This window comes from Equus przewalskii, chromosome 1, assembly GCF_037783145.1.
Source record: "Equus przewalskii isolate Varuska chromosome 1, EquPr2, whole genome shotgun sequence".
NCBI lineage: Eukaryota > Metazoa > Chordata > Mammalia > Perissodactyla > Equidae > Equus > Equus przewalskii.
The window spans coordinates 1,647,886-1,674,317 of record NC_091831.1 but is presented as its reverse complement, the minus strand read 5'-3'; the positions used below and the strand labels follow the sequence as shown (position 1 = coordinate 1,674,317).

At 60.1% G+C, this 26,432-nt stretch overlaps 2 protein-coding genes and 1 long non-coding RNA gene across 5 annotated transcripts in view; 2 read left to right on the top strand and 1 right to left on the bottom strand.

Annotated features, from left to right (window-relative positions):
* On the top strand, window positions 1-17,455 carry DPYSL4 (dihydropyrimidinase like 4). 2 transcript variants are annotated; one of them, XM_070633260.1, is made up of 14 exons: window positions 1-243; window positions 3,855-3,943; window positions 4,781-4,965; window positions 6,959-7,123; window positions 9,121-9,182; window positions 9,283-9,363; window positions 10,861-10,929; window positions 11,314-11,434; window positions 12,278-12,434; window positions 12,685-12,826; window positions 13,611-13,781; window positions 14,187-14,366; window positions 15,258-15,423; window positions 16,568-17,455. In XM_070633260.1, exons 1-14 carry the CDS (start codon window positions 205-207, stop codon window positions 16,657-16,659), a joined length of 1,719 nt encoding a protein of 572 aa, XP_070489361.1. In that variant the 5' UTR covers window positions 1-204; the 3' UTR covers window positions 16,660-17,455. The 2 variants fall into 2 exon arrangements, with proteins under 2 accessions (XP_070489361.1, XP_070489426.1); XM_070633325.1 differs by lacking the exon at window positions 1-243 and adding an exon at window positions 271-927.
* Window positions 17,456-18,935: 1,480 nt separating this feature from the next.
* STK32C (serine/threonine kinase 32C) overlaps window positions 18,936-26,432 on the bottom strand; it is a 101,439-nt gene continuing 93,942 nt past the window's right edge. For both annotated transcript variants that reach the window (XM_070633438.1, XM_070633515.1), the window contains exons 11-12: window positions 20,826-20,893; window positions 18,936-19,689 (exon numbers count right to left, since the gene is read on the bottom strand). In XM_070633438.1, coding sequence (XP_070489539.1) covers window positions 19,545-19,689; window positions 20,826-20,893 — 213 coding nt within the window. In that variant the 3' untranslated portion in view covers window positions 18,936-19,544. The remainder of the gene's footprint in view (window positions 19,690-20,825; window positions 20,894-26,432) is intronic.
* Window positions 21,929-23,739, top strand: LOC139085554 (uncharacterized). Its single transcript, XR_011543922.1, has 3 exons — window positions 21,929-22,614; window positions 22,854-22,938; window positions 23,471-23,739. It is a non-coding gene; the product is annotated as an uncharacterized lncRNA (long non-coding RNA).

The following is a 26,432-nucleotide window of genomic DNA, read 5'->3' as shown; positions in this document are numbered from 1 at the left end:
CGGGGCCTGGCCGGGGCGGGGCCTGGCCGGGGGCGGGACCGGGAACCCGAGCCGCGCGGGGCCGAGCGCGCTCGCACTTGGACGCCCGGCGCCCCCACGTACCCGCCCGGGCTCCGCATTTCCCCGCCCGAGTCCTCCAGGCCGCCCCGCCTGAGCCAGGCCGCGTGGGCCGACCGAGGCGGCGGCGCCGGCCGGAGGAGCAAGATGTCCTTCCAGGGCAAGAAGAACATCCCCCGCATGACGGTGAGCCCGACTCCCGGCCCCCGCTCCGCCCTGCGCCTGCCGCCCGGGGCGGGGCCTAGCCTCAGGGTCCCGGCGTGGAGCCTCCTGGCCCCGCGCCGGGTCCCCTGCCCTCCAGGTCCAGTCCCCACGCGTGCCCCTGTCCCGGCGCTGGCCCTTCTCGCCTGGCTCCTTCCCGCGCCGCCGGGGTCCCCCGCTAGCGCCGCGCCGGACCCCCTTACGGAGCCGGACGCACAGGTCCAGGCCCTGCCGGCTTCTCCCGGACCTCCTCTGCGCCCAGGAGGGCTCGGGACCGGGGAAGGCCTGCTCCCCAGGGCGCAGAAGTCCCTCCCTCCCCGCGGTGGCCGGGCCGGCGGGCCGGGATCCGGTCTCGGAGCTCTGCCTCGGGGTCGGCGGGCGGATACGGCCCTTTGTTGGTACCCCTGGCCCGGCCTCGAGGCCGGAGATGCTGTTCCCCGTGCGGCGCCCGCCCCCTGGACCGCGCCACCGCCGCGCCCGGAGCTCTTTGTCCGAAACAATGCGACTCAGCTCCGGCCCCTAGGCCTGGAGCCCTGGCGACCCGAACCCCTCCATGGAGCCGGAGTTCGGAGACCCCGGGGGAGTCGAGCGCTCAGTAGTCGCCGCTGACCCCGGCAGCCCCGCGGTCTGGAGGACATCCTCCGGCACCCACACGCACCGGTGCTGGAGGTTCGACGTCCACCCCCGGCTGCCAGGAAACAAAGCCGCCCCCTCCAGGACGCCAGCAGCCCGGCGGAGGGGGGTGGGGGTGGCGGGAGGCGCCTGGGCGCCAGCTGGACGGTGGCGGGGGAGCCCTCGGGTCTCAGACTCAACTCTGGGCTTGGCCTCAGCGGGAGGGCGGCGGGTCCGTGGCTTTGCAGGTTCATTTCCTGAGATATTCAGGGATGAAGGAGCACCTCCTTGAGCATCCTGCCTTGAGACTGGCCCAGGGTCCTGTCTGATGCAGGAAGCACGCTGGTGGCTGGCAGGGAGGTGGGGGTGGGATGGGATGACCCAATCCCTGGGTGGTCAGAGGAAAGGTGGCTGGTTTAGGGAAACTTCCACCCTTATCCTGATGAGTGTTGGGCCCCACCCAGTTACCTTTTCCTCTTGGTTCCAAAGCCAGGAAGGTACCCAGAGTCTGAGTCCAGGGGCCTGAAAACCATGGGGCGGGAGAGCTGGGGACCCAGACCACCGGTCTCTTCCCTCACAAGCCTTCCTCTTCCTGCTGGTTTTCCTTGGGCTTGTTTGACAATGAGTTGGTCCACTGGGGGGGGGGGGGGCTTGTTGAAGGGGGAACACTGCAGGGAAGGCAGGCAGGGTCTAAACACTGGCTGCAGAAGCTGGGCAAAGTGGGTAGTTATGATGTGACCAATCAGGGCTGGGTCTAGGGCCCGGGGGGCCTGGGCAGTGAGGCTCTGCAGGGCTCGGTGGGAAGGCCCCAGCGGCTGGGAATGGGCGATACTGTAGCCCAGGAGTCAGCAGGCTTCCCCAGTGGGCTGGATATTCTCAGCTGTGTGGGCCGTACTGTTTCTGTCCCTACTCAGCCCTGCCGGGAGCGCAGTCACAGACAGTGTGGGAACGGACGGGTGTGCCTGTGTCCCAGCACAGCTTTAGCCGTGGATGTTGAAACGTGCATTTCATATAATTTTCATGAGTTGTGAAATACTCTTTTTTTGGTGTTTTTCAACCAACACAACATGTAGAAGCCCTCTTAGCTCCAGGATATGTAAGGCCAGTGGGGGGCTGCGCGGGCTGTGGCAGTTTGCTAACCCTTCTGTAGACTATGGGCGGTGGTTTTACCTTTAATCAGCAGAATCCTAAGAATTCAGTCCAAATGGTTAGATGTCGGTAAGAATAGAGAATAACGTAATAAGGCTCATAAATAATGAATCATTTATCATCTCAGTAGCTTCTTGGAGTTCTTCTAATTGCAGTGCACAATTTGATTCTCTTGGCATCAGGCTGATAGTGTGTAAACAGCCAGAAACCCGGGCTGGAGTCCTGGCCTGGCCTCTGGGTGGACACCTGGGAGCCCCAGGCACGGTCCCCAGGAAACGCAGCTGTCATTCCCGCCTGGGCACGTCATAGGGAGGGCTGAGGCTCGGACAGGATGATGGAGGAGATGGCTGTAAAGCCGTGTCCTGTCGACATCGTTCTGACTCTGCCTTTCTGCTCCCTTCTTGTGTTTCTCTCCATTATTCTCCAAGGTCAGCTCGTCACCCCTGACAGCCACGTAAAGTTCCATTACATGACACCCCCATTTCTGCCTAACTCCTCTCCTTCTGGACCATTTGGTGGGATTCTTAGAAGTGGTTTTACGTCTGCGAGCATTGGATCAACCCCCACCTGGTGCCACAGATCAGTGCTGTGGGGGGTGGCCCACCAAGAGCTATCCTTGCTCCCTGACCCTTTGTTCACCTGTTGGTGTCCTCCAGGCAGCACCAGAACCTGGGTCACCCCGATGTCTTCCTGGCCCTTCACCCCCATGGCCTCTCCATCAGTAGCTCCTACCCACGTGACTCCCAGCCCCTCTGGAGTCCATTTCTCATCAGGCCACATAATCCTGGCCCAAGGCCCCTCATCTCACCTGGTCAACCTCAGAAACTGCCCAAGAGATGGCCATGTTTCCATCATTGAACACCATGGTCTACCTTCTACACAGAGCCAACATGATGTCTTTTAAACACCCATCAGACCATGCTTAAACCCCTGCTTGAGGCCCCCCACTGGCAGCCCACGGACTCCCCAAGCCCGGCATGCCTTGCCCTCCCACCCCTGGCTTTGGTCCTCTCACCCCTCCCCTCAGAAGGTTCCAGCCCCAGTTTCCTCTCATGTCCTAAATCAACTCAAGCTCTTTCCTGCCTCAGAGCCTTTGCACTGGCAGCTTCCTGGCCTGGAACGCTGCCCTGGCTGTGTCACCTCCAGCATCAGCCTCTCAGAAAGGCCCTTCTCCATCCCTGAAGCTGCCACACCTCCTTCCCTGTCATCGGTCATGTTACCCTCCTTGTGGTCTTGAGTTTGTCACAGTCTGTGATGGCCTTGTGTGTGATTTCTCGTTATTGTCCATCTCTCTCCGTGGGGATGCATCCTTCCCAGGGGTCGGGGCCCCGCCTGCTGGGGCGCTGCTGTACCTCTGCCTCCCGGCACCACCACAGGCCGAAGCCATTCTGGTGTGAACCGAAGCCCAGCTGTGGCCAGGAGCTGCCTCGGTGTGGGTGGAAGAGGAGGGGTGGGCCTTCCAGGCCAGCCGGACCCTGCAAGGCTTTGTCCAGCTCTTCCCTCAGCCTGGGCTTTATGAATTCGGTGATAAATGGGAAGCTGTAAATATGACCCATTGTGCTGATGCCCTTCCACTAACGCTGGCCCGCCTTGACGAGGTGGGCAGCTGGTCCTGGTTAATCCCTGTGCCGTTGGCGAGGCCAGGCTGCCTCTGTGCACCCTCCACCCCATTCTTGGGGGATGGCACGCAGTGCAGTCTTCAGTGTTCGCTTTTGTGTATGCAAATTGTGCCCTAATGTTTCAGTCTTAATTCCAGAGTAAGAAGTCCTACTAAAGGTGGTGTTGAGTAACTCAGTTTGGAGAAAACATATCCAGTTTTCATATGTTTCCAATAGAGTGACCGCCTTCTGATCAGAGGTGGGAAGATTGTGAATGACGACCAGTCCTTTTACGCTGACCTGTATGTAGAAGACGGTTTGATAAAGTAAGTTTCTGCCTCAGATTTCCTTTTTTTTTTTTTTAAGATTTTATTTTTCCTTTTTCTCCCCAAAGCGCCCCGGCACATAGTTGTGCATTTTTAGTTGTGGATCCCTTCAGCTGCGGCATGCGGGATGCTGCCTCAGCATGTCCCGATGAGCGGTGCCATGTCTAGGCCCAGGACCCGAACTGGCAAAACCCCGGGCTGCCGAAGCAGAGCACGCGAACCCAACCCCTCGGCCACGGGGCCTGCCCCTGCCTCAGATTTCTTAATAGATCATACATGTGCACATTGATCACACGTTATCCAGAAGCTTACTTTTGGGTGAAATCCATGTAAATGTTTCTTTCTAAAACCCTGTTCTCTGGAAACAGCTGTAGCCCAAGCCTTTGTGATAACAGAATCTCTCCACTTAGTCGTAAGTTCTCCAAAATAAGACAGTGGCCTCCACCTGTCTTTGAGTTATCACAGCTTTAGGACGATGCAGGGCTCACAGCAGGTGCGTAATAAATGTTTCCTGACCACCCCTATCAGCTTCTCTGCTTGTATCTGTCGAGCAGCTCCACCCACTAGTCAACTGACCTGCCAGGGGACCCCACAAGGGCAGCGCCATGTCCATAGGTTGGATCCTCCATGGTGACTGTCTTGAGCCACTGAATGGGGTGTCCTGCTCTCTGACAGTCTCCAGGGGCTGATCCAGTTAAGTCTTGGCCATTTTGTCCTTTGCCTCCAGCAGAGGTGCCCAAACACGTGCTTCTCAGGTCCGCAGTGTTGCAAAGGAGCCCGTTCAGGTTCTGATCCAGGCTCTTTATAACCAGTGAAATTTCTCTTTGTTGCTTTCAGACAAATTGGAGAAAACCTCATCATCCCTGGGGGCGTCAAAGCAATCGATGCCCATGGCCTGCTGGTCCTGCCAGGTGGGGTCGACGTGCACACCAGGCTGCAGATGCCTGTCCTTGGCATGACCCCAGCTGACGACTTCTGCCAGGGGACCAAGGCCGCCCTAGCAGGAGGGACCACCATGATATGTGAGTGTCTGCCAGCGGGGAGCGCCCGTCCCATGTCTTAGTCTTCTGAGCAGGGTGTGTGTCGCAGGAGTTTTTCTCAGTCCTATTTCCGTTGATTATAGCTCAGTCTCATAAGCCCTGGAGTGTTCTCCGTTACCCGTGTTTCTCACTCCGAGTCATGCCTTGGCCAGGAGGAAATGCTCCTGGGATTTCTTAGATTCCGTCTAGAGCAAATGGATGTGTGCCCAGTAATTTATTATTTTCTGGACAGCCAGCAGCTCTCCAGGTTTATAAAACCCACATGCCTTGGGCAAGCAGAGAGGCTGTGTTGCCTGAAACGTCAGACACATTCCCCTGAACCTCACACCTCCGACGCTCGTTCTGTACCAAGTTCCGGCCCCTGTTGAGAAGAGCTAAAGACAGAGGCTGTGTTTTTAGAAAAAGGATGATGAAAATACTTACTGTTATCCTATCAACAGCCACTAGAGTTACCATTTCTTTAGTGCTGGCTCTTTACCATCCTGACATGCTTCAGCTCGTGTGCCCTCCCCATGAGACCCCTGAGCTCAGCAGAGAAGCCTCTTTAACAGATTGTGAGGTGAACTTGCCTGCCCCCCATGCGCTGGCTCGTGGTCAGCCCCGAAGCCAAGATGGGACCTCTGGGCTGGGCCCTTTCTCTCACGGCCTGGGAGGCCCCCAGCTCAGCAGTGCTGAGTGCAGACGTCTGTACCGTCGTGGAGCCCTGGCCCCCCATGCGCTGGCTGCGTGGCCTCAGGTAACTGGGCTAACTTCGAGAAGCCCTGCTTTCCTAGTCTGTGAGAGGAGGAAGAGGAGGACCCTCCTCAGAAGGTCGTGAGGACTGAGTGAGGGCCTGTGCGTTGCTTGGCTGTGCCTGGCACGCTGTAAGTGCCGCCACTGCTGCCGTCAGAAAGGGCTACTCCAAGGACTCTGGCCACTTCACAAAGTGACATTTAGCCATTGTGAAAACCATGGCTTGGTTTGTTTACTCAACCACAAAGTGAGAAAAAAAGCAACGATGGTCCATCTTTTCGTTTGACTAAGGAGACTGGTCATTGCAGGCCATTGCTCATGCTTGTCACTGGTGGCCCAACCTGGCCAGGACATCTTCGTGGTTGATGTCACCTGCTCATGCCAGTGCTGAGGCATCAGACAAGCTATGATGTGTCGCCATGAGGACAGAGAGATGCTGCAGGCATGGGGCTGGGCTCTGTCTAGCTGTCTGCCTTCCTCAGCTGCCAGCCCCAAGCTGGAGCTGTGAAGGTCTGGCAGGGTGGCAGGGACGGGGGATACCCCCTCCCATGGGGTCCTGGGTCCACAGTCTGAGCTGTGGGAGTGTAGGGGCCCTGTGTGGGAAGTGCTGGAGGAAGGCACAGCATTTGCCAGTGACCCTGGGGTGGGTGCGCATTTCTATTGACCACCCTCACTCCCAGCTCTTTCCCTGCACCCAGGAGGTACTGTGAGCAGTGCTCAGACTTGGACACAAGGTTGGGAGGGAGCGGTCATGTGCCAGTGCAGTGGCCACGTGCACTCGCAGTTTCCGCAGGGGATGGGTGGCACTGTCCAAGGTGTGCAGTCAGTGGGGCACCTGGGCGGGCTCACTGGGTCCAGCACCACAGACAGTGGCACCTTCCAGCTCCTGCCTCCACCTGCCCTCCAGGTGTGCCTCACTCAGGCGGACACCTGTGTTGGAGGTTAAGGCCCTTAACTGCCACTAGCGCTCCTTGGGGTGAGATATGTCCATCAGGGAGTGGGGTGGCTTGAACCCAGACTTTGTCTCTCTGCTCAGACGGAGGCCGGGGGCCGTGGGGTGGAAAATGCCTCTTTGCACAGAACCCATGGGCAAGTTCAGGGCTTACTGCCCGTGGCTCCTCCTCTGCTCTTGTCAAACATGATTTCTGATCCCTCGGGAACATGAAACCAGTCTCCCTTGGAGGCCTAGGTGGCTCCCAGTGACCGGGTTTGGGGGCTCAGCTGACTGCGCTGCCCCCCACAGTGGACCATGTGTTCCCCGACACGGGTATGAGCCTACTGGCGGCCTACGAGCAGTGGCGGGAGCGAGCAGACAGCGGGGCCTGCTGCGACTACTCCCTGCACGTGGACATCCCCCGCTGGCACGAGAGCATCAGAGAGGAGCTGGAGGCCCTGGTCAAGGACAAGGGTGAGCAGCGGCCCCCGCGGCTGGACTGAGGGGTGGCTGGAGGGGTGGGTGGGCGCAGGAACCTGGGCTTCCTTGGTCTCGGGAGGGAAGGACACCCACTCTGGCCTCTGGCTGTGCTGGACTGTGCATGCGTCTGACCCCAGGGCAGGTGGCCAGGAACTGGGGGAAGGTGAATGAGTCTCTCTGAGGAAGGTCTGCCCTGCTTCCCAAGCATCTGGACTAGAGGCCCTCCACCTCCCACATCTGAGGGACACGTCCTGTGACCGTCCTCCTCGCAGAAGGGCGTGGGAGTCACAGCTCCTGTCTTGGTCCTTTGTTTCTTGGCCCTGGGCAAAGGAGAAGGACTATGCATTTTCCTAGTATCGTAAGATCCTTCTAGAAGGAGAATGCTTTAAAACCTACTATCCTCTACTGCTGCCTGTGCTGAAAGAGGCCAGTCTATAAACAGACTTTAACTTTTTTTCATCAAAAGTCCTGAAGGTAAAACCACATGGAAGTTTCCTAGTGGATTTGACAAAGTTAGATGAACGTTGTAACTGATCCTGGTAATCCAGCTTCGAGTGTGGTCCATGGTTTACAGCCTGGAATGGCAGGATGGGGTCCAAGCCTATGCGGGGCTGGCAGGCCAGGGTGCCAGACTTGCTGGCTGCAGCCCCTGGCCGGGCCCAGGAGGCACAGGGCTCTCTCACCCCCAGGAGACACCTGCCCGTCTGCAGACCTGCAGGAGGCAAGGAGGCTTTGTGGAGGCCACTTCCCAAAGAGTGTCTGTCCTCACACCAGTGGCCTTTGGTCCTCGGGAACCCCTTCCCTACCTGGGGCCTGGCAGGGTAGGCTCTTGGCCTCTGTGCCTCACTCCAGCAGTAGCTCTGCCATCCTGGTGGTACTCGTAACTGTACTTGGGGGGGGGGGGCCTGCGTCTCAGAGCAGAGGTAGAAACCAGTCACCTGCAGCACCTCCCACTCTGGGGCAGTGCTGGGCGGGGTCTGCTCCCAGCAGAGCCAGACGTGGGCCCTTGGCCCTGGCCCACTAGGCAGTGTCCAAGGCTGGCCTGCATGCTGACCAGCAGCCTCCATCAGACACCCTGGAAAGGTTATCACCTGCAGTGGTGCGTGTGGCATGGGGTGACTCAGTTCCCCCACAGTGTGCCTTAGCTCCTCACATTAGCACTTCTGACCCAGTGAGATGCCAGGGAGGAGGGAGGGGCCTCGGGCCTGGGGGGGTTTGGAGGGTGGGAGGCTCGGGACGCTGCCTCAGGCTCAGATGGGTCTCCAGTCTGGTTCCGAGTCCTGGGGGAGGTGGGGAGGTGCTGGCTGCCCACAGGAGAGCCCAGCCTAGAGAGGTTGACCCTCCTCCTCTTGGGCCCTGACGCCATGAGCAGCCTGGCCTGTTCCTTCTGCTTTTCCTGAGAGCCCAGCCTGGCTGAGGACCCCGAAACCTGCCTCCCCCACAGTGGGTCCCCCAAGCACGTGCTGTGCGCCAGGGCCTGGCAGGGTGCGACTCTGAGGCCCCCGCAGGCAAGTGATGGGCTAGATGGCCAAAGTAAGGGCCACTCAGCATGCTGTGGCCCGGGCCATGTGCCTGTGGAGACCAGGGAGGACCCAGGCAGCGAGCCCAAGGCACATTGCTCCCTCCTTCCTAGTGGTGGCAGCTAGTGAGGGGGTGTGTGGGGGTGGGGGGACGTGAGGAGAGTTTGTGAGGGGTTTGAGGGGTTGTGAGGGGGCCTCACCTGTGTTTGCTGCTGGGGAAAAATTGGTTCCTGACCCTGGAGCATGAGGAGCAGACAAGGAAGGGGCTAGGTCCCACTCCGTCCCCCATTCCTGGCTTGCTGGTGAGTGTATGTGGGGGCCACCGGACGAGGGTCGCCGTGGCAGCTGGTGAGGTACCCATGGGAGAGGGCTGCCCCACCCCCGGCCCCTCTGGAGATGGGGGAGCAGCGAAGGCTCCCGGGCGTCTGACTGATGATGGCCGAGCCTCCCACCGGCTCGCCTCTCCTCCAGGTGTGAACTCCTTCCTGGTCTTCATGGCATACAAGGACAGGTGCCAGTGCACCGACGGCCAGGTAAGGGCAGGTGCCGAGAGGAGGGAACGTGTGGGAGTCTCTTAGGCTGCCGCTGGGAGAGACGCAGCCCCACACGGCCCCCATGCGCCTCTCTTCCCAGATGTATGAGATCTTCAGCATCATCCGGGACCTGGGAGCCGTGGCCCAAGTACATGCAGAGAACGGGGACATCGTGGAGGAGGTGCGGCCAGGGCGGGGGTGCAAGGGGGACCCTAAGACAATCAGATGTGAGCATTTAATCCCACAAACCTGAGGGCGGGAATATTGAATGGATTCCAGTAAATAGCTTGCCCTGGGTCAAAGGTCAAGCAAGCAGGGAGTTAAGGGAGCCTGAGTGGCTTTTGGCCCGAACACAGATCTTTTTGTGATCATCACACTTCTTATCAAAAATTCCCCAAAACCAAAATGTCTTTTCATGGGAACTGAGGCTTTCCCAGTGCCTTCTCCCCAGGGACTGCAGCCCACTCTGGGAGCTGGACACTTGTGTTCCTTTCACCAGGGAGTGCATGTGTTGCATTAGTGGCCTGTCCTTGAGTCACAGCCCAAGGACCTGGGGAGGGCCCTCCCACTGCCCCACTCCGTTCCCTCACCCGGGGCTTTGGGGTGGGGCACCCAGGGCTGTGGGTGGGACGCCCAGGCTGTGGGTCCCACCCTTGAGTTTTTCTCCTTGCTCCTTTGTTTTCCCCTGGGCTGGAGCGGCCACAGGTACAGACCCTGCGGGTCACCCAGGAGGTTCAGGGGCTCCTCATGGGGCCTGGTGGGAGGTCACACACACACAGCTCACCTTCCTGACATCCCAACCCAGAGAGAAACTTCCTGGGACTCTGCCCAGCTCCCACGTTCGAAAGAAGGCGATGACACTTGGGGAGGGCGTGTGGGCTTCCCAGGTCCTCATCCTTCCATTTGACCATGAGGTCGTCGGGCACTGCATATGCCTCTGTGGTCGGGGGCCAGGCTCAGGCTACACCATCAGAATGTCGTGGGTCAAGCTCAGTATACAGGCGGGGGGCAGAGAATGCCAGGGAGATACCCCACCAGTGTTGAGGAGTCCAGTTATGAGGGTTGGAGGGGTTCTGCCTCCCCTGCGTTCTCACGTCAAAGCTCGGCTCTGTGTCTTCATTTACATGTGAGGGATGCTATGGCACACATATTCCAGGGTGAGCGTGCTGACGGGAGACGTCGTGGGTCCACCCCAACTATGCAAGCCCCCACTGCACACCCCCAGATATGCCCCCAATGGGGAACACAGCATGGCGGGCAGGACTGTGGGGTGGTCTTGGCCGCGTCACTAAAGAGCCTATGACCTTGGGCAAGTCCCTGCCCCTCTCCAAGCCTCTTCCCTCGTCTATAATTTAGGGAGATGAAGTCCTCCTCTCCAATGTCCATCTCGCCCCTCCATTCTGAGTTCCCTGTAGTTGGGAATTCTGGGGGTCCAGGACTCACCTCGGGGAGCAGGGCTCATGTGAGGTCTGGGGTCAAGAATCACCTCGGGGAACAGGGCTCACGTGAGGTGTGGGATTGGGACTCACTTTGGGGAGCAGGGCTCACGTGAGAGGCCTGGGGTCAGGACTCATCTTGGGGATGTGGTCTCCTGGGCTGTGGACCTCATGGCCAGGCCACAGCTCTCCAGGGCTCTGGGGGCACCTGGCTGGAACGTGGTGTCCTGTGGTTTATTTAGGAGCAGAAGCGCTTGCTGGAGCTCGGCATCACCGGCCCCGAGGGCCACGTGCTCAGCCACCCTGAGGAGGTAGGATTGTGCCTGCTGAGAGGGCACCCCAGTGTGCCACCTTCCCCTGGGGTCGGCCCTGCCCTCATCGCCTGGGCAGGGCTATGACCACACTGTGCATGAATCAGTGGGCCCTCGCCCACCAGATTCCTGTGCCCCCATGACCACTGGTTACCCCAAAGTATTTCCCTTGGGCCTTGAAGGGCCGAGAAGGCCATGTGGTCAGGCCCTGGGGGCTGATGGGTCAACCCAGATCCTGGGCACAAAGCCCCAGACCGGCGTCCTCACGTACCCAGGAGTGCCTTCCCTGGGCCCAGGATTTATGGGTGATCTCTGGGTGTCCTGTGCCCACTGGTCAGGAGGCCCCTGTGTCCTCGTGTGGCCTGAGCACCCGCACATCCCCAGGTGGAGGCTGAGGCCGTGTACCGTGCCGTCACCATCGCCAAGCAGGCCAACTGCCCCCTGTACGTCACCAAGGTGATGAGCAAGGGTGCAGCCGATGTGGTTGCCCAAGCCAAACGCAGAGGTGAGTGTGCGGCCCTGGACCCCACACGCTTGGGGAGGGGCTCTGTCGGGGTCAGGAGTCATGTTCTCAGTCCCCCGGGGGCTCTGCTGGCTAAAGGGAGGCTCAGAACAAAGCAGGCCCAATAGAGAATAAGCCTGCCGCCCTGCCTGGCCTCTTTGTGGTGGGGACCTCATTCTCAGGACAGCAGGGGTGTGGCCTTTGGGAGAGGCGAGTGCCTGGTCCCTGTGCAGGGTAGGGGGCCCAAGTCTATGTCTCCACGGAGCATCAGCTGCTCACCAGGGGGCCTTGAAGCAGACCGTGTGGCCTGTTGGCCCTGTTTCCACAGGAGTGAGAACTGTATGTGTGTGCGTGCACATGTGTGTGTGTGTGAGATTTGATTCCATGTGCACTAGAACCTTGCCCAGCTGACCCCACTGGGAGCCCCACATTACTGTCACTGGGCACCTCCTGCATCTAGTAGCTGGGGTGCTTGCCCCAAGGGCTGGGTGCTCTCTGCCCACAGGGCACCCCCACAGCTGGAGGAGGCGGTGGGTAAAGGAGACGAGCCCGGGGTCTGAGTTGACGTGTGTTGCTCCAGCTGTGGTCCAGCAGGGGTGCCCACAGGCCTGACCCTCAGCAGGGGGGTGTGAGGGAGCAGGTGTGGAGACGACCCCCCCGAGGAGCCCCAGGCCAGCTGTGCTTGACCAGGGCCAGGTGCCCCAAAATAAGGGGACAAGCTGTCCAGGGTCGGGAAGGCGAGGGACAGTTGGGGCACATCAGCAGCGCAGTGCCGAGGCCTCCGCCCTGCTCGGGTCCCGAGGGCATGCAGGTGGGCTGGGCGCCTCTCACGGGGCCTCACTGCAGGGGTGGTCGTGTTTGGGGAGCCCATCACTGCCAGCCTGGGCACCGACGGCTCACACTACTGGAGCAAGAACTGGGCGAAGGCGGCGGCCTTCGTCACATCGCCCCCCATCAACCCCGACCCCACCACCGCAGACCATCTCACCTCCCTGCTGTCCAGGTATGGAGCTGACCCAGGGTGGCCCCAGAGTGGCCTGCAGGCTCCATGCCCCGCCCTGACCTCAGCCTGCTGGCAGCTCCAGGCCTCTCCTGCATGAACCCTGGGCCCTCGTGTCCCCCACGCTGAGGCACCAGGGCTGCCCAGCGTGGCTTTCTCAGATGACCTCTGGGCCCCATGGGCCGTGCTGGCCAGGGTCGGGGTGAGGCAGACCGGGACCGTCTGGGCTCCTCTGAGCCCGGCTTGTTCTCAGCGGTGACCTCCAGGTGACCGGCAGTGCCCACTGCACCTTCACCACTGCCCAGAAGGCCGTCGGCAAAGACAACTTCACACTTATCCCTGAGGGCACCAACGGTGTGGAGGAGCGCATGTGCGTGGTCTGGGAGAAGTGCGTGGTGAGTACAAGGGGGCACACGGTGCACCCACCAGGAGTGGGGCGCCAGCCGAATTCTGACGGTCCATCAGAAAGGGAAGCCACTTAGCCAGTAAATTCATAGCGTGGAATAGAGGTCGGAGCGCGTGGGCCTGGGGTGTCACCCCTGCCAGCGCTGCCATCCAGGGCCCCTCAGACATTCTGTTCCGCCCGCCTGGAGGAGACCCCCATGGCTGCCACACAGCCCCGGTTCTCATGGCACATGAAGAATGCATCTGTGCACACGGCTCAGGGAGGGCGGGCCCCCGTCCCCGGTGGAATTGCACTCTGCGTGTTAGTGGTCTCCTAGAACGCCTGTTTCCCTAGACTTCCGTCTCACTCGGAAAGCCCTGCCTGGTGTCCTCTGCCCCCTGCACACCCCACCCCGGCCCTGAGCTCTTCCCTGGGCTGAGCCCGACCCCGGGCTTCCCCCACCGCCCTACCTCCCCAGGCCTCCTGGCCACCCCAGAGAGACTGTCACGTCCTTCAGGGGACACAGACGTTGCTGTGGGAGCTTCACCATTTGTTCACCCTCCGAATGAGCACAGAGACCAGGCTCCGTGCACAGGAAGGAGCAGACCAGCCGCGTGACTGAGAGGGGCCTGTTGATTCACACGCACAGTGCCTCCACCTGGGAGCGCGGTTCCGATGCTGCTCGCTGCCCGGAGGGCAGGGGCCCGTGTCCCTGGAAGCCCTGAGACCAGGCCTCCACGGGTCCTTGGGAAGGGCGCTCCCTTCCCCCTCAGCTCGGCCTTCTTGCTTCTCAGGTCTCGGGGAAAATGGACGAGAATGAGTTTGTTGCTGTGACCAGTACAAATGCAGCCAAGATCTTCAATTTTTACCCAAGGAAAGGACGAGTGGCTGTGGGCTCCGACGCGGACCTGGTCATATGGAACCCCAAGGCCACGAGAATCATCTCCGCCAAGAGCCACAACCTGGTAAGAGAAGCCTGCTCCCTGAGTCGGGGCGGTGGCCTGGGGAACTCCTCGTGGCCTTCCCTGGAGTGTTCCAGGGGTGGCACTCACAGGCGGCAGCAGCTACTTTGCTCATCCCAGTGCTGACCATCATAGGGACAAGGGGCCCACCCCACTTGTGGGAGAGTTAACCTTATTGCAGGCTCACACCCCTCCCCTCTGTCCTTCTCAGAGGCCTGTGATTCAGGACCAGGTGCGCTCGGCTGGGGCCTGTTCCTTCTGAGTTCTGGCCCAGCCGAGTGGATTGCATCCAATTAGGGGTCTGAAACAGGCTCGCGGGCCTCCGAGGACGCTGCTCGGCTCACAGGGTGCTCTGAGGGCTGGGAGGGCCACAGCTGCAGTGCTGGATGCTTGGCCCTATCTCCCCAGAATGTGGAGTACAACATTTTCGAAGGCATCGAGTGCCGCGGGGCCCCGGTGGTGGTCATCAGCCAGGGCAGGGTCGTGCTGGAGGACGGGAACTTGTTCGCCACCCCGGGGGCCGGCCGCTTCGTCCCTCGGAAGACATTCCCGGACTTCGTCTACAAGAGGATAAAGGCGCGCAGCAGGGTAAGGCCTGAACCAGGCGGGGCGTGGGGTTCAAGGCCATCTCCGCATGCAGGAGCTTTCTCCTCCTGGTCAGCCCTGCCCGCCCAGGCTAGCAGGCAGCCAGGCAGAGTGGCTCCTCGCTCGCCCAGGGCACCTGATGGGCAAAAGTGCCAGCAAGGCCTGCTCCTAGTCACACACCCAGGGCAGCAGGGACAGTGGTGGGACTCAGACCCTGTCCTCAGGGCTCAACGCCCCCACTCGCTCGCTCTCGTCCCGTGCCTCTGCCCCACTGTGACCTCCCAGTCTGGGCTCACCAGGCAGCCATGAGTCCAAGCCACAAATCCTGAGGGAGGCGCCAGCTGGAAACACAAGCACATCTGGAGGTTTTGCTTCAATCCACGGACCACTGGTCCATCGTAGTGGCTGCTGGGAAATGCCTCTGACTTTGGGGCCATTTCCAAGGAGGACAGGATGCAGGGCCTCCCTCTCAGGGCCTCCTCGGGGACGAGTGGGGCTGTGCCGGGGCCCCAGGACGACGGCTACTGAGGAGGCAGTGACTGTGCTGGGGCCAGTCTTCGACTGCAAACAGAGGCCTCCTCTGCAGGCAGCCGTGTGTGAGCAGTGCTGCTCCAGCCAGGGTACTGCCACAAGCCTCAGGGAAGGAGGTGGTGTGTGCACGGACGTGAGTGTGTTCACGCCTGTGTGCAGGGAGGGGTGTGCACACACGTGTGTGTAGGTAGGAGGGGAGGCAGGTGTGTGTCCGAGCATGCAGGATGAGCGCCCTCATTGGTGGGGAGCCCTGGAGTTTCTGAGCCCGGCAGAATGCAGTGGGCAGGCTCTAGGCGGAAGCCCCCTGCCCTCCAGTTGCAGGGCCGGCTCGGCGCCCCTCACGCCCGCCTCCTCGCCCCGCAGCTGGCGGAGATCCATGGCGTACCCCGAGGCCTCTATGACGGGCCAGTCCATGAGGTGATGGTGCCCACCAAGCCGGGGGGCGGCGCCCAGGCCCGCGTGTCCTGCCCAGGGAAGATCTCAGTGCCCCCCGTGCGCAACCTGCACCAGTCGGGGTTCAGCCTGTCTGGTGAGTGGAGCCTGGGGGCGGACTGGGGGCTCCGCTGGAGCATCCTGAGGGACAGGAAGCCCCTGGAGCCGCAGGGCCTCAGGTACCAGGGCCCAGCCTGTGCTGGGTGGGTGAGCTTTGGGAAGGCTGCTAGCCCCTGCCCACATCTGGCCGCAGACAGAGAGCAGCCACCAGGGCTGGGCCTCCTCGTCCCATTGCCCTGCAAAGAGCTCAGGTGTGTGGGCCCAGCCTGGTAAGACCCTTCCTGCCCCAGCATCTGCCCCAGGGTGTGAGACCCCCTCTGTGAACCAGCCATGCTGAGGAGGCGGCTGTGACTTTGAGCCCAGGGGTGAGCATGGGATGCCCAGCCTCTGCGGGGACACAGTGCCATGTGGGAGTCCAGCTCCTCCAGCCCATCATGGCTCCCAGCCAGCCCCACCAGCCCTGCATCACATGCGAGGCACATCAAGAGGGGTCTGTGGGTGCTCGGGGACATGCAGGGATGCCTCAGAGGGCTCAGGTGGCCCCGGCGTGCAGGCCACCAGAGTCGGGCCCCTGGTCAGGTCTTGGCTGTGGTCCAGCACGATGTGTGACTGAGATTCTTCTAGAAGCTCTGAGCCCCGGGTTCTCCCTGCAAACCAGACAGACCCTTCCTCTCTCCACCCCTCTGGTGGGGGCCAGCCCACCCCTTGATGTCCTGTCTCATCCTCCCCCTCGGGGAGAGGATGGAGGTCACCTCCTGGGGACGCAGGGCCAGGGGCAGGTCCCCTTCAAATCCAGCATTGTCTTAAAAGCCAGGGACAGCCTTCTCCCATCATGGGGGTCTCTGTGCAGGGTGAGCCCAAGACCCACAGGAGGGACGAACAGGACTGGCCTAGCCTGTGCTCCTCGGGATGGGCGTCCTGGAGGGTCAACACTGACCTCCAGGCCCCAGCTGAACACAAATGCTGGCCTCACTCCCCCGCATCCAAGGCCTCAGTGATGGGAACGCCTGCCCGGTTGCCTTGTCTCCCTGCCACGGCTGTCTGGGGAGCATAAGGGACCCACAGTGGGTGGGTAGGCAGCTCTGCAGTCCGGGCCTCACTGGTGGGGCCAGCAGCGTCTGTGTCCCTTCCCCACCCGCCTTCCGCTGACCTTCCCGCACCCACTGCCCGCCTTTCTGCAGGATCTCAGGCCGACGACCACATTGCTAGACGCACGGCTCAGAAGATCATGGCGCCCCCTGGCGGACGCTCCAACATCACCTCGCTGTCCTAGACGTCCCAGCTGGGTGCCAGCAAGTTGGTGCTGCCCCCGCGGGGCGGACGGCAGCAGGGACCACTCAGCTCAGTTAGCTTCCCTTTGTTGAACTTATTTTGAAAGGTGCTTGGCCTTACCTTCCCCTCCCCAGAAACTCTCCTTTTGGGGTCCCAGGTCTATTACGAGGCGCCCCCATGAGGAGACAGCTGAACTTGGGGAGGTTTCACTGCCAGGGCAAGGAGGCTAGACATGGTGGTGGGGATGGCTCAGGTGGCCCCGAGCCCAGGTGCTACATGCCTCATGAAGACGGGGCGCCCACCGGGGGCCTCATAACCTGCACGGAACAGGCTGGAAGGCTGGGGGCCTTTGCTCCCTCCTCCCCATTACACATCACTGCCCTGTGAAGCCCCCAGCTCCCCTGCCTGCTCCCGTGGCCGGGGGTGCAGCCTGTCCCCCCTCCACCTCGGTGTAGGCCGTGAGCTGAGCCCCGCCCCAGAGCTGCTGTGACTTCAGGGACCCACCAGGCATGTCGCACAGGGCGGCGGCTTCCTGCAGGACTTGCGGACTCACACACTTTTCCAAGGACCAAACCTCTGCTTTTGTAGTAGCCCGTGTCCAGGGGAACTTAGGATCCTTTAGCTGAGATGCCTTCCTTTTGTGACTAAGTGTGCACTCCGGTAGTTTACTAGACCAGCAGTTTTGTGCGGTGAGGACAACTGTAGCCAGGGGTCTGCATGCCACCCACAGCCCGGACGGCCACGCCGTCACCCCAGTCTGATGGGAAGGGTCAATTAAAGCCGTCTGGGTCAAAGCCTCCGGTGCGTGGAGAGCCTGGCTTCTCTGCCCCTATACCATCCCGCACGAGTGGTTTATGCGTGGACCTCGGGGACATTCTGCCTAGCCTGGCTTCGTGCTGACTGCAAAGCTGGACCTCAAGACCCCCCGGAAAGGACAGCTTTGCTGGGCCTCTGGGCTGGGGAAGGTGCAGGGCTGGTCTGGGGGGGCAGGGCTGTTCCTCTCGGGGGGGCCTGAGAACCGTGCCCAAGCCCAGGCCTGCCGGTCAGAGACAGCCAGAGGGTCAGAGGGACGTTGATGTGACCCACGCCGGAAGCTCAGAGGGAGAAGGTTGGGCTGGGAGGACCTCTGCCCACATCCTGACTGGACGGGCCCGAGCCGCCCCAGCAGAAGGTCGAGGGGCAGCCTGGCCCATGAGGAAGCACAGGGAACAGGGCAGCATTGCCAGTGGGTGGTCGACAGGTGTGGCTCTGGCCTGAGACTGACGCCCCCTCCACAGACACACGCAGCCTTGGCCCTGCACCCCTCAAAGCAGAGGTTCTGATCCAGAACCTCGGGCTGGGCTACCCCAGAACCTTCCAGAAGGAGGAACTGCTGGGCTGGCCTCCTGGCCTCAGCCTCTCTCATAAAAATGGTGCCAGTTCTGTACCGCAGGTGTGGAGTGCTCCCAGAAGGGGTGTCTCTGCCCCAAGGGCAGGATGGTTACGGTCACTGGGGAGACAAGCCGGGAAGAGTCAGCGACAGCCCCCCACACCCGGCATCACCAAGCATGCTGGCCCCTGGTGACCAGGGAGCATTTTCAGCTATGTTCTCTGGGGAAACACAAACGCCCCATCTTTGAATCCAGGCGTCTCCTGAAGCTCTGTTGGTCCAGGGCAGCCCCCTGGAGGAGATCCATCCTGGTGGTCCTGCCACATTCCTGGGGGGCTCCCTCTGCCCCAGATTTGTTTGGTCAGTGTGGCCTCAGCTGGGTTCCTGGGGCTCTGCCAAGGCCGTGGTCCACTGCCCCACTGTCCCTCTCCCCCGGAGAGAGAGTGGGTGATCGGGAAGCCAGACCACATCCCTGCCACTGACACAGGAAGCAGGCAAGCTGTGCTCTGGGGTCTCTAAAATGCACGCTTAGATTTGCAGGTTCATACAAACCCCCAAACCCCCCTTGTTCTGTTCCTGCTTCTGACATCACCAGGTCTCCACCTGGAACCTTCTCCGGGGCTCGGTACCACCCACTGGGCATCCTGTACCACTGCCCACTTCCACACCCTGGCTTCTCCGGGGCTGACTGGGGCCCTGTGTCCCCCATGTGCACACACTGCTGAGCTTCTGATGTCAATTATACCTCAGTGAGTGAAAGGGCACCGATCCCAAGGCCGTGTGGGGGCCTGGGGCCCTGAGGGCTCTGCCCCCACAGGAACTGTGCGGACTGATGACGAGCATTTTCTGAGCCGCAGGCACTGGGCACGGCCGCCCCACAGACACAGAACGCGCAGAGCACTCGACAATGAGCACTTCCCCTACTGTAATTCTCAGAGTGAAAACTATACAGAACACAGCAGAAATTGCTGGAACAGCTGGCGTCTATAAAACATTCCTCACCTTCACACCTGCGACCCTCCCCCCTTGATGTACAAGAACCCAGCAGACCCTGGGCCACCCCGCAGCTCGGGGTAGCAAGCTCACAGACATCGCACAGCCCACGGCACGGCCGGCAACGAGGGCTATGTACAGCCAAGAGGTGGTGAGAGACGAGAGCGCCTGTCCCGCCATGCGGCTCTGGCCTCCGTGACCCCCCCGAGGTGAGGCCAGGGCGGGTGGCCACGTGCCCCCTCCACCATCGCAGGTAACGGGAGTGGTCAGGTGGTGCACACCCTCCTTGCCTACCAACCCCCGCCACACGGACAGCCTCTTGCCGTGTGCCACCTGGAGCCCGAGGGTAGGCTCGGCGGTCAGACTGTTCCAGTAAAAATATGGCCAGGGCATGGGGGGGCCACCAGCCTGGATCCGGGGTGGACGAGCTGGGACTCCACCCACTGCCCCAGCGTGCTGTCCCTTGGCAGCCCTGAGTCTCCAACGCAACCTGAGTTGGCACTCTGAGAGGCTGGCGAGGCTGCCTAGCCGCTCCCAGCCGACGGGCAGATGGAGCCACACATGGGCAGGGCGGGGCGCGCCCCCTCACTGTCCACCGAGGCCTCCGCCGTGTCCCCTGCCTCGGGTGCCGGCAGGGGCTCGCTCGTGGGATCCTGGCTCCTCTTCAGCCTGTGTGGGGAAACACAGGGAGGGGCTCTATGCAGCCTCACCAGCGGCCCCCGGACACTTCTTGCTGGCCCACGACTTGTCCAAGGACTCCTGGAATGTGTCCCTCGGGAACACAGCTTAAGGGCCCCCAAACACGGACCAGGTGCCAGGCATCTCTGCCAGGGCGGAACCCCCCTCTGGGAGGTGCTGACCCAGCGGGACACCAAGGGTGGACGTGGGGTGGCCACACGGCATTTCAGCCCAGTGGTGCCCTCTGTCTGACTGTTTGTGGCCTTCAGGCACAGAGCAGTGGGGCTGGCACATCTCTGTTTGTTTCCAGCCAGAAGCTGAAAGGAGGCCTAGTGTAAGTGCAAGTCCTGGGGGTCAGCAGCATCAGCAGTCAGACTGTTCCAGAAAAACATGGCCAGGGCGCAGCGGGGGCCACCAATCTGAAACGAGGCTTTTCAAAGAGCTTGGCTCAGTCCTGTTCTTATCCAGGCCTCTGACCTCCAGGATGGTGGCCAGCATTCTAAACCAGTGCCCACACATCATCCTGGTCACCAAGGCAAGACAGAGCACCGGCTGGTCCTGCTCACCTGCCAGGCCAGCGCTCAAGGCCACCGTCTCCAGGAAGCCCTCTGTGCCTGACTCTGCCACTCCTCACCCAGGCCCCACAGCACTGGGCTCCTTCTCTCTGCTGTGACAGGGGCCTCAGCTATTTGTGGCCTGCCATATCTCCCTGCCAGCCAGCTGTGCCCTTTCTGTCTCACAGTCCCTGGCACCCAGTGAAGGTTTGCTGAGTGAATGAGTGAGTGAGTGACTGAGGGGTGGGAATTGATGTGACTCTATAGGGCCACCCAGGAAGCCATCAGCCCTCATCTGGGCAGCCTCCCGGGTGTCTCCCTAGGAGAGTCTGGCCACTGACCTGAGTTTGGAACTAAAAGTTCCCAGGGGCCCCTCCTGCACGAGCCTGAACGGGGACCTCCCCCCCTCCTCCTCGAGCACTGCTGGTCAGATTCCCCCGGGGGGGTGGTTCCCCAGGCCCACTGATGCCACATGGCTGCAGGGGCCCAGGACTTGTGTGGCCAAGAAAACCCTGGCCCAGTTCCACAAACTCCTCTCTGCCCCCATAACCCGCCTCCAACACACACACTCACTTTTCTCTGTTAAAAATCACAAAGTCTTGCTGGATGGCATCAAGGCAGTCCTGAAGGTAGTCATTCTCCTGTTAGTCAGAAAGACACACAAATGACTATAGTGGACACCGTCTGGTTCCCTCACAGCCCCTCGGGGGGGCTCCCGAACACCCCTCCTGCTGGGTCTGCTCCTCCTCCCGTGGCCTGCGCCTGTGGCCTTCTAGGGAGACCTGCCTCCAGGCCATCGGAGGAACTGTGCCTTCAGGCAGCCAGAGCACCTGGCAGTTTGCTTCTCCCGGGAGCCCTCAGCCAGTGACCACAGGATGCCCGGGAATGGTAGACTGCCTTGGGGTGGATGCTGACACGGACAGACAGCTCTGTCTGTGGGACCAGACTTGGCCAGAAGCCATAGCTGGCTTGGCTCACTCCCCTCCCTTCCCCCCCCCACCCAGTGATCCTCCAGGTCACCTGTCCTAGGGTCTGCTGCCAGGAACCTGCCCTGAGAAAGCCGGTCGCAGGGGCTGTCCTGAGAAGCAGACTCTCAGGATGGGCTCTGGAGGTGGACCCCGCACTAGCCAGTCACTGAGGACGGACCCATCTTTGGCAGCACGTGGGGTGCTGAAGGTCCCTGGCAGGCCGTGGGATCGAATGACTATGGCCCTCACCCCAGTGAGTTGGGAGAGGGTGCAAGTGGAAGAATGCACTGGCTGTGACAACAGCTCTGGCGCTGGGGGGACACGAGGAAGGAGTAATTACATGAACGTGGGTCTTATTGCTTTTGCTGGGCCCAGTGTGGAGATGCTCCATCCTGTGGCCCAGGGCAGCACACTGGAGACCAGGCGGAGAGGTGAGAGCAGCGGGACCTCACAGCAGGCTGCACCCAGCCTCAGGAAGTTTCCTGTGTCCACGCCAAGGCCCTGATAGGGAAGGGGCTGGAATCGGAGACTCAGGGGGCGTACCGTCTGGGGGATGCACGTGGGCCGTCTGGGGGATGCACATGGGCCGTCTGGGGGATGCACGTGGGCCATCTGGGGGATGCATGTGGGCTGTCTGGGGGAATGCACATGGGCTTTCTGGGGGGATGCACGTGGCGTGTTAGCCCCGCTGCTTCTGCTCTCTCTGAGGCTGCAGAAGGGCCCTTCCCCTGATCGAGAATAGCAGCCTCCCCGCCTCAAATTCCTGCAATGATGCAGAGCTGCAACCACAGCAGATGCCACGGAAGACAGCACTTGCTCCCTCAAGATCTGCCTGCACCTGCCCTCCTAGCTTCAGAACAACAACCAGGTCAACAGCATGGCCCAGCTCGGGGGGTGCCGGACCTGCTGAGGTGAGACGGGGGTGACTCACTGAGCCAGGAGGACGCGCTGGATAGGGAGGGTCCACTGATGTGAGGGCAGCCTCCACAACTCGGGAAGTAACTCCCCGGCAAGAGTGGCTGCAGTGGGTTCTGATACACTGCACAGTGGCTCTTGCAAACTTGGAAGAAATGATGGCCCAGGTGAAGATTCCAGAAAGGCCTTGGAAGAATGCTGAGAGGGATCGAAATCTCAGAGACGTGGGCAGCTAGAATGGGTCAACAGACTCAAGATTGAAGGCCCAAGGAGTCCTCAGATGACCGTGTTCTTCTGGAGGGCCCAAAGGATGCTCCTTCCAGCGAGATGGTGGGAATGAGCTGGCAAGGGCATGGCCTCATGGAGAAGCCCAGCAGTGTCTGTCTTCCACCAGAGACACAGAACCGAGCCCCTGGTGTGGTGGTGATGGCGGCATGCAGAATAACAAGCCTTAACTCAACTTAGCTGCACTCAACCAGGTGGGAGTAACCAAAGTGACAGAAGGCAGGGCTGGAGGGCAGGCACTTGGACCCTGGGATGCAGATGATGTCCAACAGGTCACGGTGCTCCTGGGGTCAGAGCCGGACAGCCAGAGTCCATGCACACACACATGCACACACGTGTACACACGCACATACAGCAAGATCAAGGGTGCACGAGCAGAAGGCTGCTGTCGGCCACCTTAATGGAAAGTCACAGTTCTTCTCTTCATTTCCAGACCTAATTCAGTTCTCAGACCTAGGACCACCGGCAGAAGGAGCGGCAGGTTCCTGTAAGGAAGGCCGTGCTGGTTCACAGCAAAGGTATGTGGCAGCGATTCCCCAGGCCTCCCAAAGGTGCCCATGACGTTTCTCTGAATACCTGCCCACAGGCCCAAGAGAAATACCCAGATGGTTCGAAGTCTGCTGGATGCAGGGTCTGAGTTAACACTTGGCCCACATCCATCTTACAGGGGACCGAGGGGTCCACTCACCCACCTAGGGGCTATTTTTCCCAAGCTGCTGAATGCACGGTCAAGATGGACGTGTTTGCATCTGACAGAGCTCTCACATTAGTTCCTTGACCTGTGAAGCACCAGCTATTACCATAGCTTTTAACTTTCAACTCTGAGGACACAAGACACTGCTCCCCATTATTTTCCCATTTAATTCATAAGCCTGGCACCAGGCTCGTGGCAGATGACAGGGGACCGTGGCAGATAGAGCCTCGTGGCCGCTCCAAGTGTAGCTGCTGAGCCAGACACAGACTCTTATCAGAACAGGTCAACAGCCTCTGGAGCGAGGCATGCAGCCACTGATCTGACAAACGCATTCTTCTCTCAACACCCACCAACAGGGAGGACTGGATCCAGCCGGCCTTCACCTGAGATGGACAACTGCACGTGCATGGTCTCGCCCAGGGCTCAGTCCAGCCCCCTGTTCTCTGTCACAGACAGTCAGAAAGACTTTGGTCATCTGGACACCTACCCGCACCCACTGTGTTGATGGTGTGACGTCAACTAGATTGGAGGAGCAGGAAGTAGCAAGAACTCTGCATGGCCTCATAACGCACACGTCCAGAGTGTGGAGATAAACCTCGCCAGGGCTCCGGAGCCGCTGCTACTGGTGAGCTTTTTAGGGATCTAGCGATATGGCCACGCTGGGACATCCCCTCCAAGGCCATGATAAGCGACTTTAGCTCGCACCTCTTCCCACTAAGAAAGCAGCACAGACCTTGACAGGCTTCTTTGGGTTTGGGAAGAAGCTGATTTTCCCCCACCCCCAAGGCAATGCCCCTCGGAGGGTTCTACGTGATCCCGTGCATTACTAGGGTCTGCTGCTGGCTGGTGCACCAGGAACCAACCCCAGCCCCGTGTGGGCGCTGAGGACGGCTCTGCCTGCTCCTTCCCCAGTCTTGGTGGTCCCTACACCGTGTGTGCAGCATGTGCAGCTCAACACCTGGATGAAGACTCGAGGGGACTCTGCGGATCCCCCAGCTCCCTCCTCTTCAGTACCTGCCCTGCCACCAGGCCTCCCCCAAGGAGTCCCTGTCCTGGCAGGGTAACTGACCTTAATCATCAAGGAGAGATGAAGCTTCTGTACCAAAACAGACCAGGTAGTTCCCCTAGCTGTATCTTAGTGTTCCCTGGCTTAATGTGGATAATCAGTGGACACATGCACGAACTCCGGCCTGAAAAGGGAACGCAAGCGGATGCTCAGAGCACTGAGGCAGAGGGTCCAGGTCGTGTCAGGAGGTGAACCACTGATAGACCAAGACCAACAGAGATACAGTGTGGGGCAGAGAATGAACCAGAGCGGATGTGGGAGGATGCAGGAAATGCGTGTCAGCTCGGGCCCCAGGGGTGACAGGGCTGTTCATCTCGCCAACCTTCCTCATCTAGGTTTTCCCAAGAAGAGGGGTGCACCAGAAGCCTGAGGAGTGGATGTGCGTGGTGCAAGAGGTGGACCGTGTGCCCTGAGACGTGCAACCACGGCCCTCCACAAAGGGCCCCTTCCTCCCAAGCTGCGTGGTGTGCTGTCCGCAGAAAGCCTTTGCTGCGTCTGTGTGCTGTCCTGGCTCTGGTGTTCTTTTCCTTCTGACGGCCCACACCTGTGACTCTCGGCGACCTGCCTCGGGCTACTGCAGCCCTTTGCTAGCACACAGAACTGGAAAGCCACCGAAATTCACGTCCCTCTGGGGCCTTTAGCTGATGACTGCTGAGTGCGGGAGATGAAAGCCCCACTTCCTAGGAGCACGACTGACCCCTGACCCCTACAGAGTCAGGCTGAAGCTACGCTCCACAGGACTTTGCCTGAAATCCAGTCATTGCTGGCTTCTCCCACTCCGAGTGATTTCTCCCAGGTGTATTTCCTGAATAAATCGTTTGCACACGAATCGTGATCTTAGGGCAGACATCTATGGGGCCTCTATCAATGCCAACATTCACAGCATCAGACCCCAGATATCACCCAACCTGGGGAGGGACAGGGGCCTGGGAATGGAGACCAGGCTCCAACCTCCAACTTTGTCTCAAATAGAGACAGAGTTGCTGAGTGACTCAGACACGATTCCCAAAGCTCTCAGGGTTCACTGGAAGTGCAAGGGACCCAGAGTGACCAAATAATGGAAAAAGAAGAACACAGCTGGCGGACTCACACTGCCTGGTTCCAAAACTTCCTACAAAGCTGCAGTCATCAAGACGGCGTGGTGCTGGCACAAAGACAGAGAGGTCCACGGAACAGAATTGTGAGGCCAGGAAGAAACCTCATGTTTTGGTCAATTAATGTTTTAAAATGATGCCAAGCAATTCGATGGGAAAAGAAATCTTTTCAACAAACAGCACTCAGACAACTGGATAGCCACACGCAGAAGAATGAAGGTGGGCCCCACCTGACACTGTCCATAAAAGTTAACTCGAAGTAGATCCTAGACCTGAATGTAAGAGAAAACCATACAATACTTGGAAGAAAACGTGGGAGCAAATATTTGTGACCTCAGGTCAGGCAATGGTTTCTTAGATAAGACACTAAAACCACAAATGAAGAGAGAATAAGTTGACATGTTGGGCTTCATCAAAATCAAAAACTGCTGCAAATGATACCACCCAGAGCAAAAAAAGAAAACGCACAGATAGAAGAAATATTTAAAACCATCTCTCTGATAAGGCACTTGTGTCCAGAATATGCAGATAACTCTTATCAATCAACAATAAAAAGACAAATAAGGAATCTGGTTTCAGTGCTGACACTTAAGAACCTGGAGGTCATCACTCCCACTCACTCTCACAAGAAGCTGAACAAACTGGAAATCAAGGACAGCACCCACCTGCAATTCCCCCTCTGGACACCAGGGGCCGCCACCAGCAGTCCCAGGACTGGGGGAAGATGGGAGCCCACTCTCCAGGTCCTTTGCTTCCTGAGAAATCAAGGCACCCAGGGGATGGTCCCCAACCCTTGGCCCTACACTGTGGTGAGGAGGGGACTGACGCCCATCTTCTGCCCAGACCCTGTGCCCGCGAGCAACAGAAGGCCCGCCAGGTGTGAGGAGTTTGCACAGGGGCTGGGGGCCTGAGGGGCACCCCAGGGCATTCTCCACTGGCTGGGCTGGGTCCAGGGGCAGGAAGACCACTGACCACATTCAGTGTCACCACTGTGCCCCCTGCCATCAGACCTGCATCCCTAGGTGCTTTGCTGAACACCAGCCATACCCTGGCACAGGTTCAGTCCTGACCCCACACATGCTCACACTCCCCAGGAAGACCCCTACCCCCTCCAGAGAGGCTGCATGACCTGGGGCAGGGGGGGAGCTGTTATGGGTT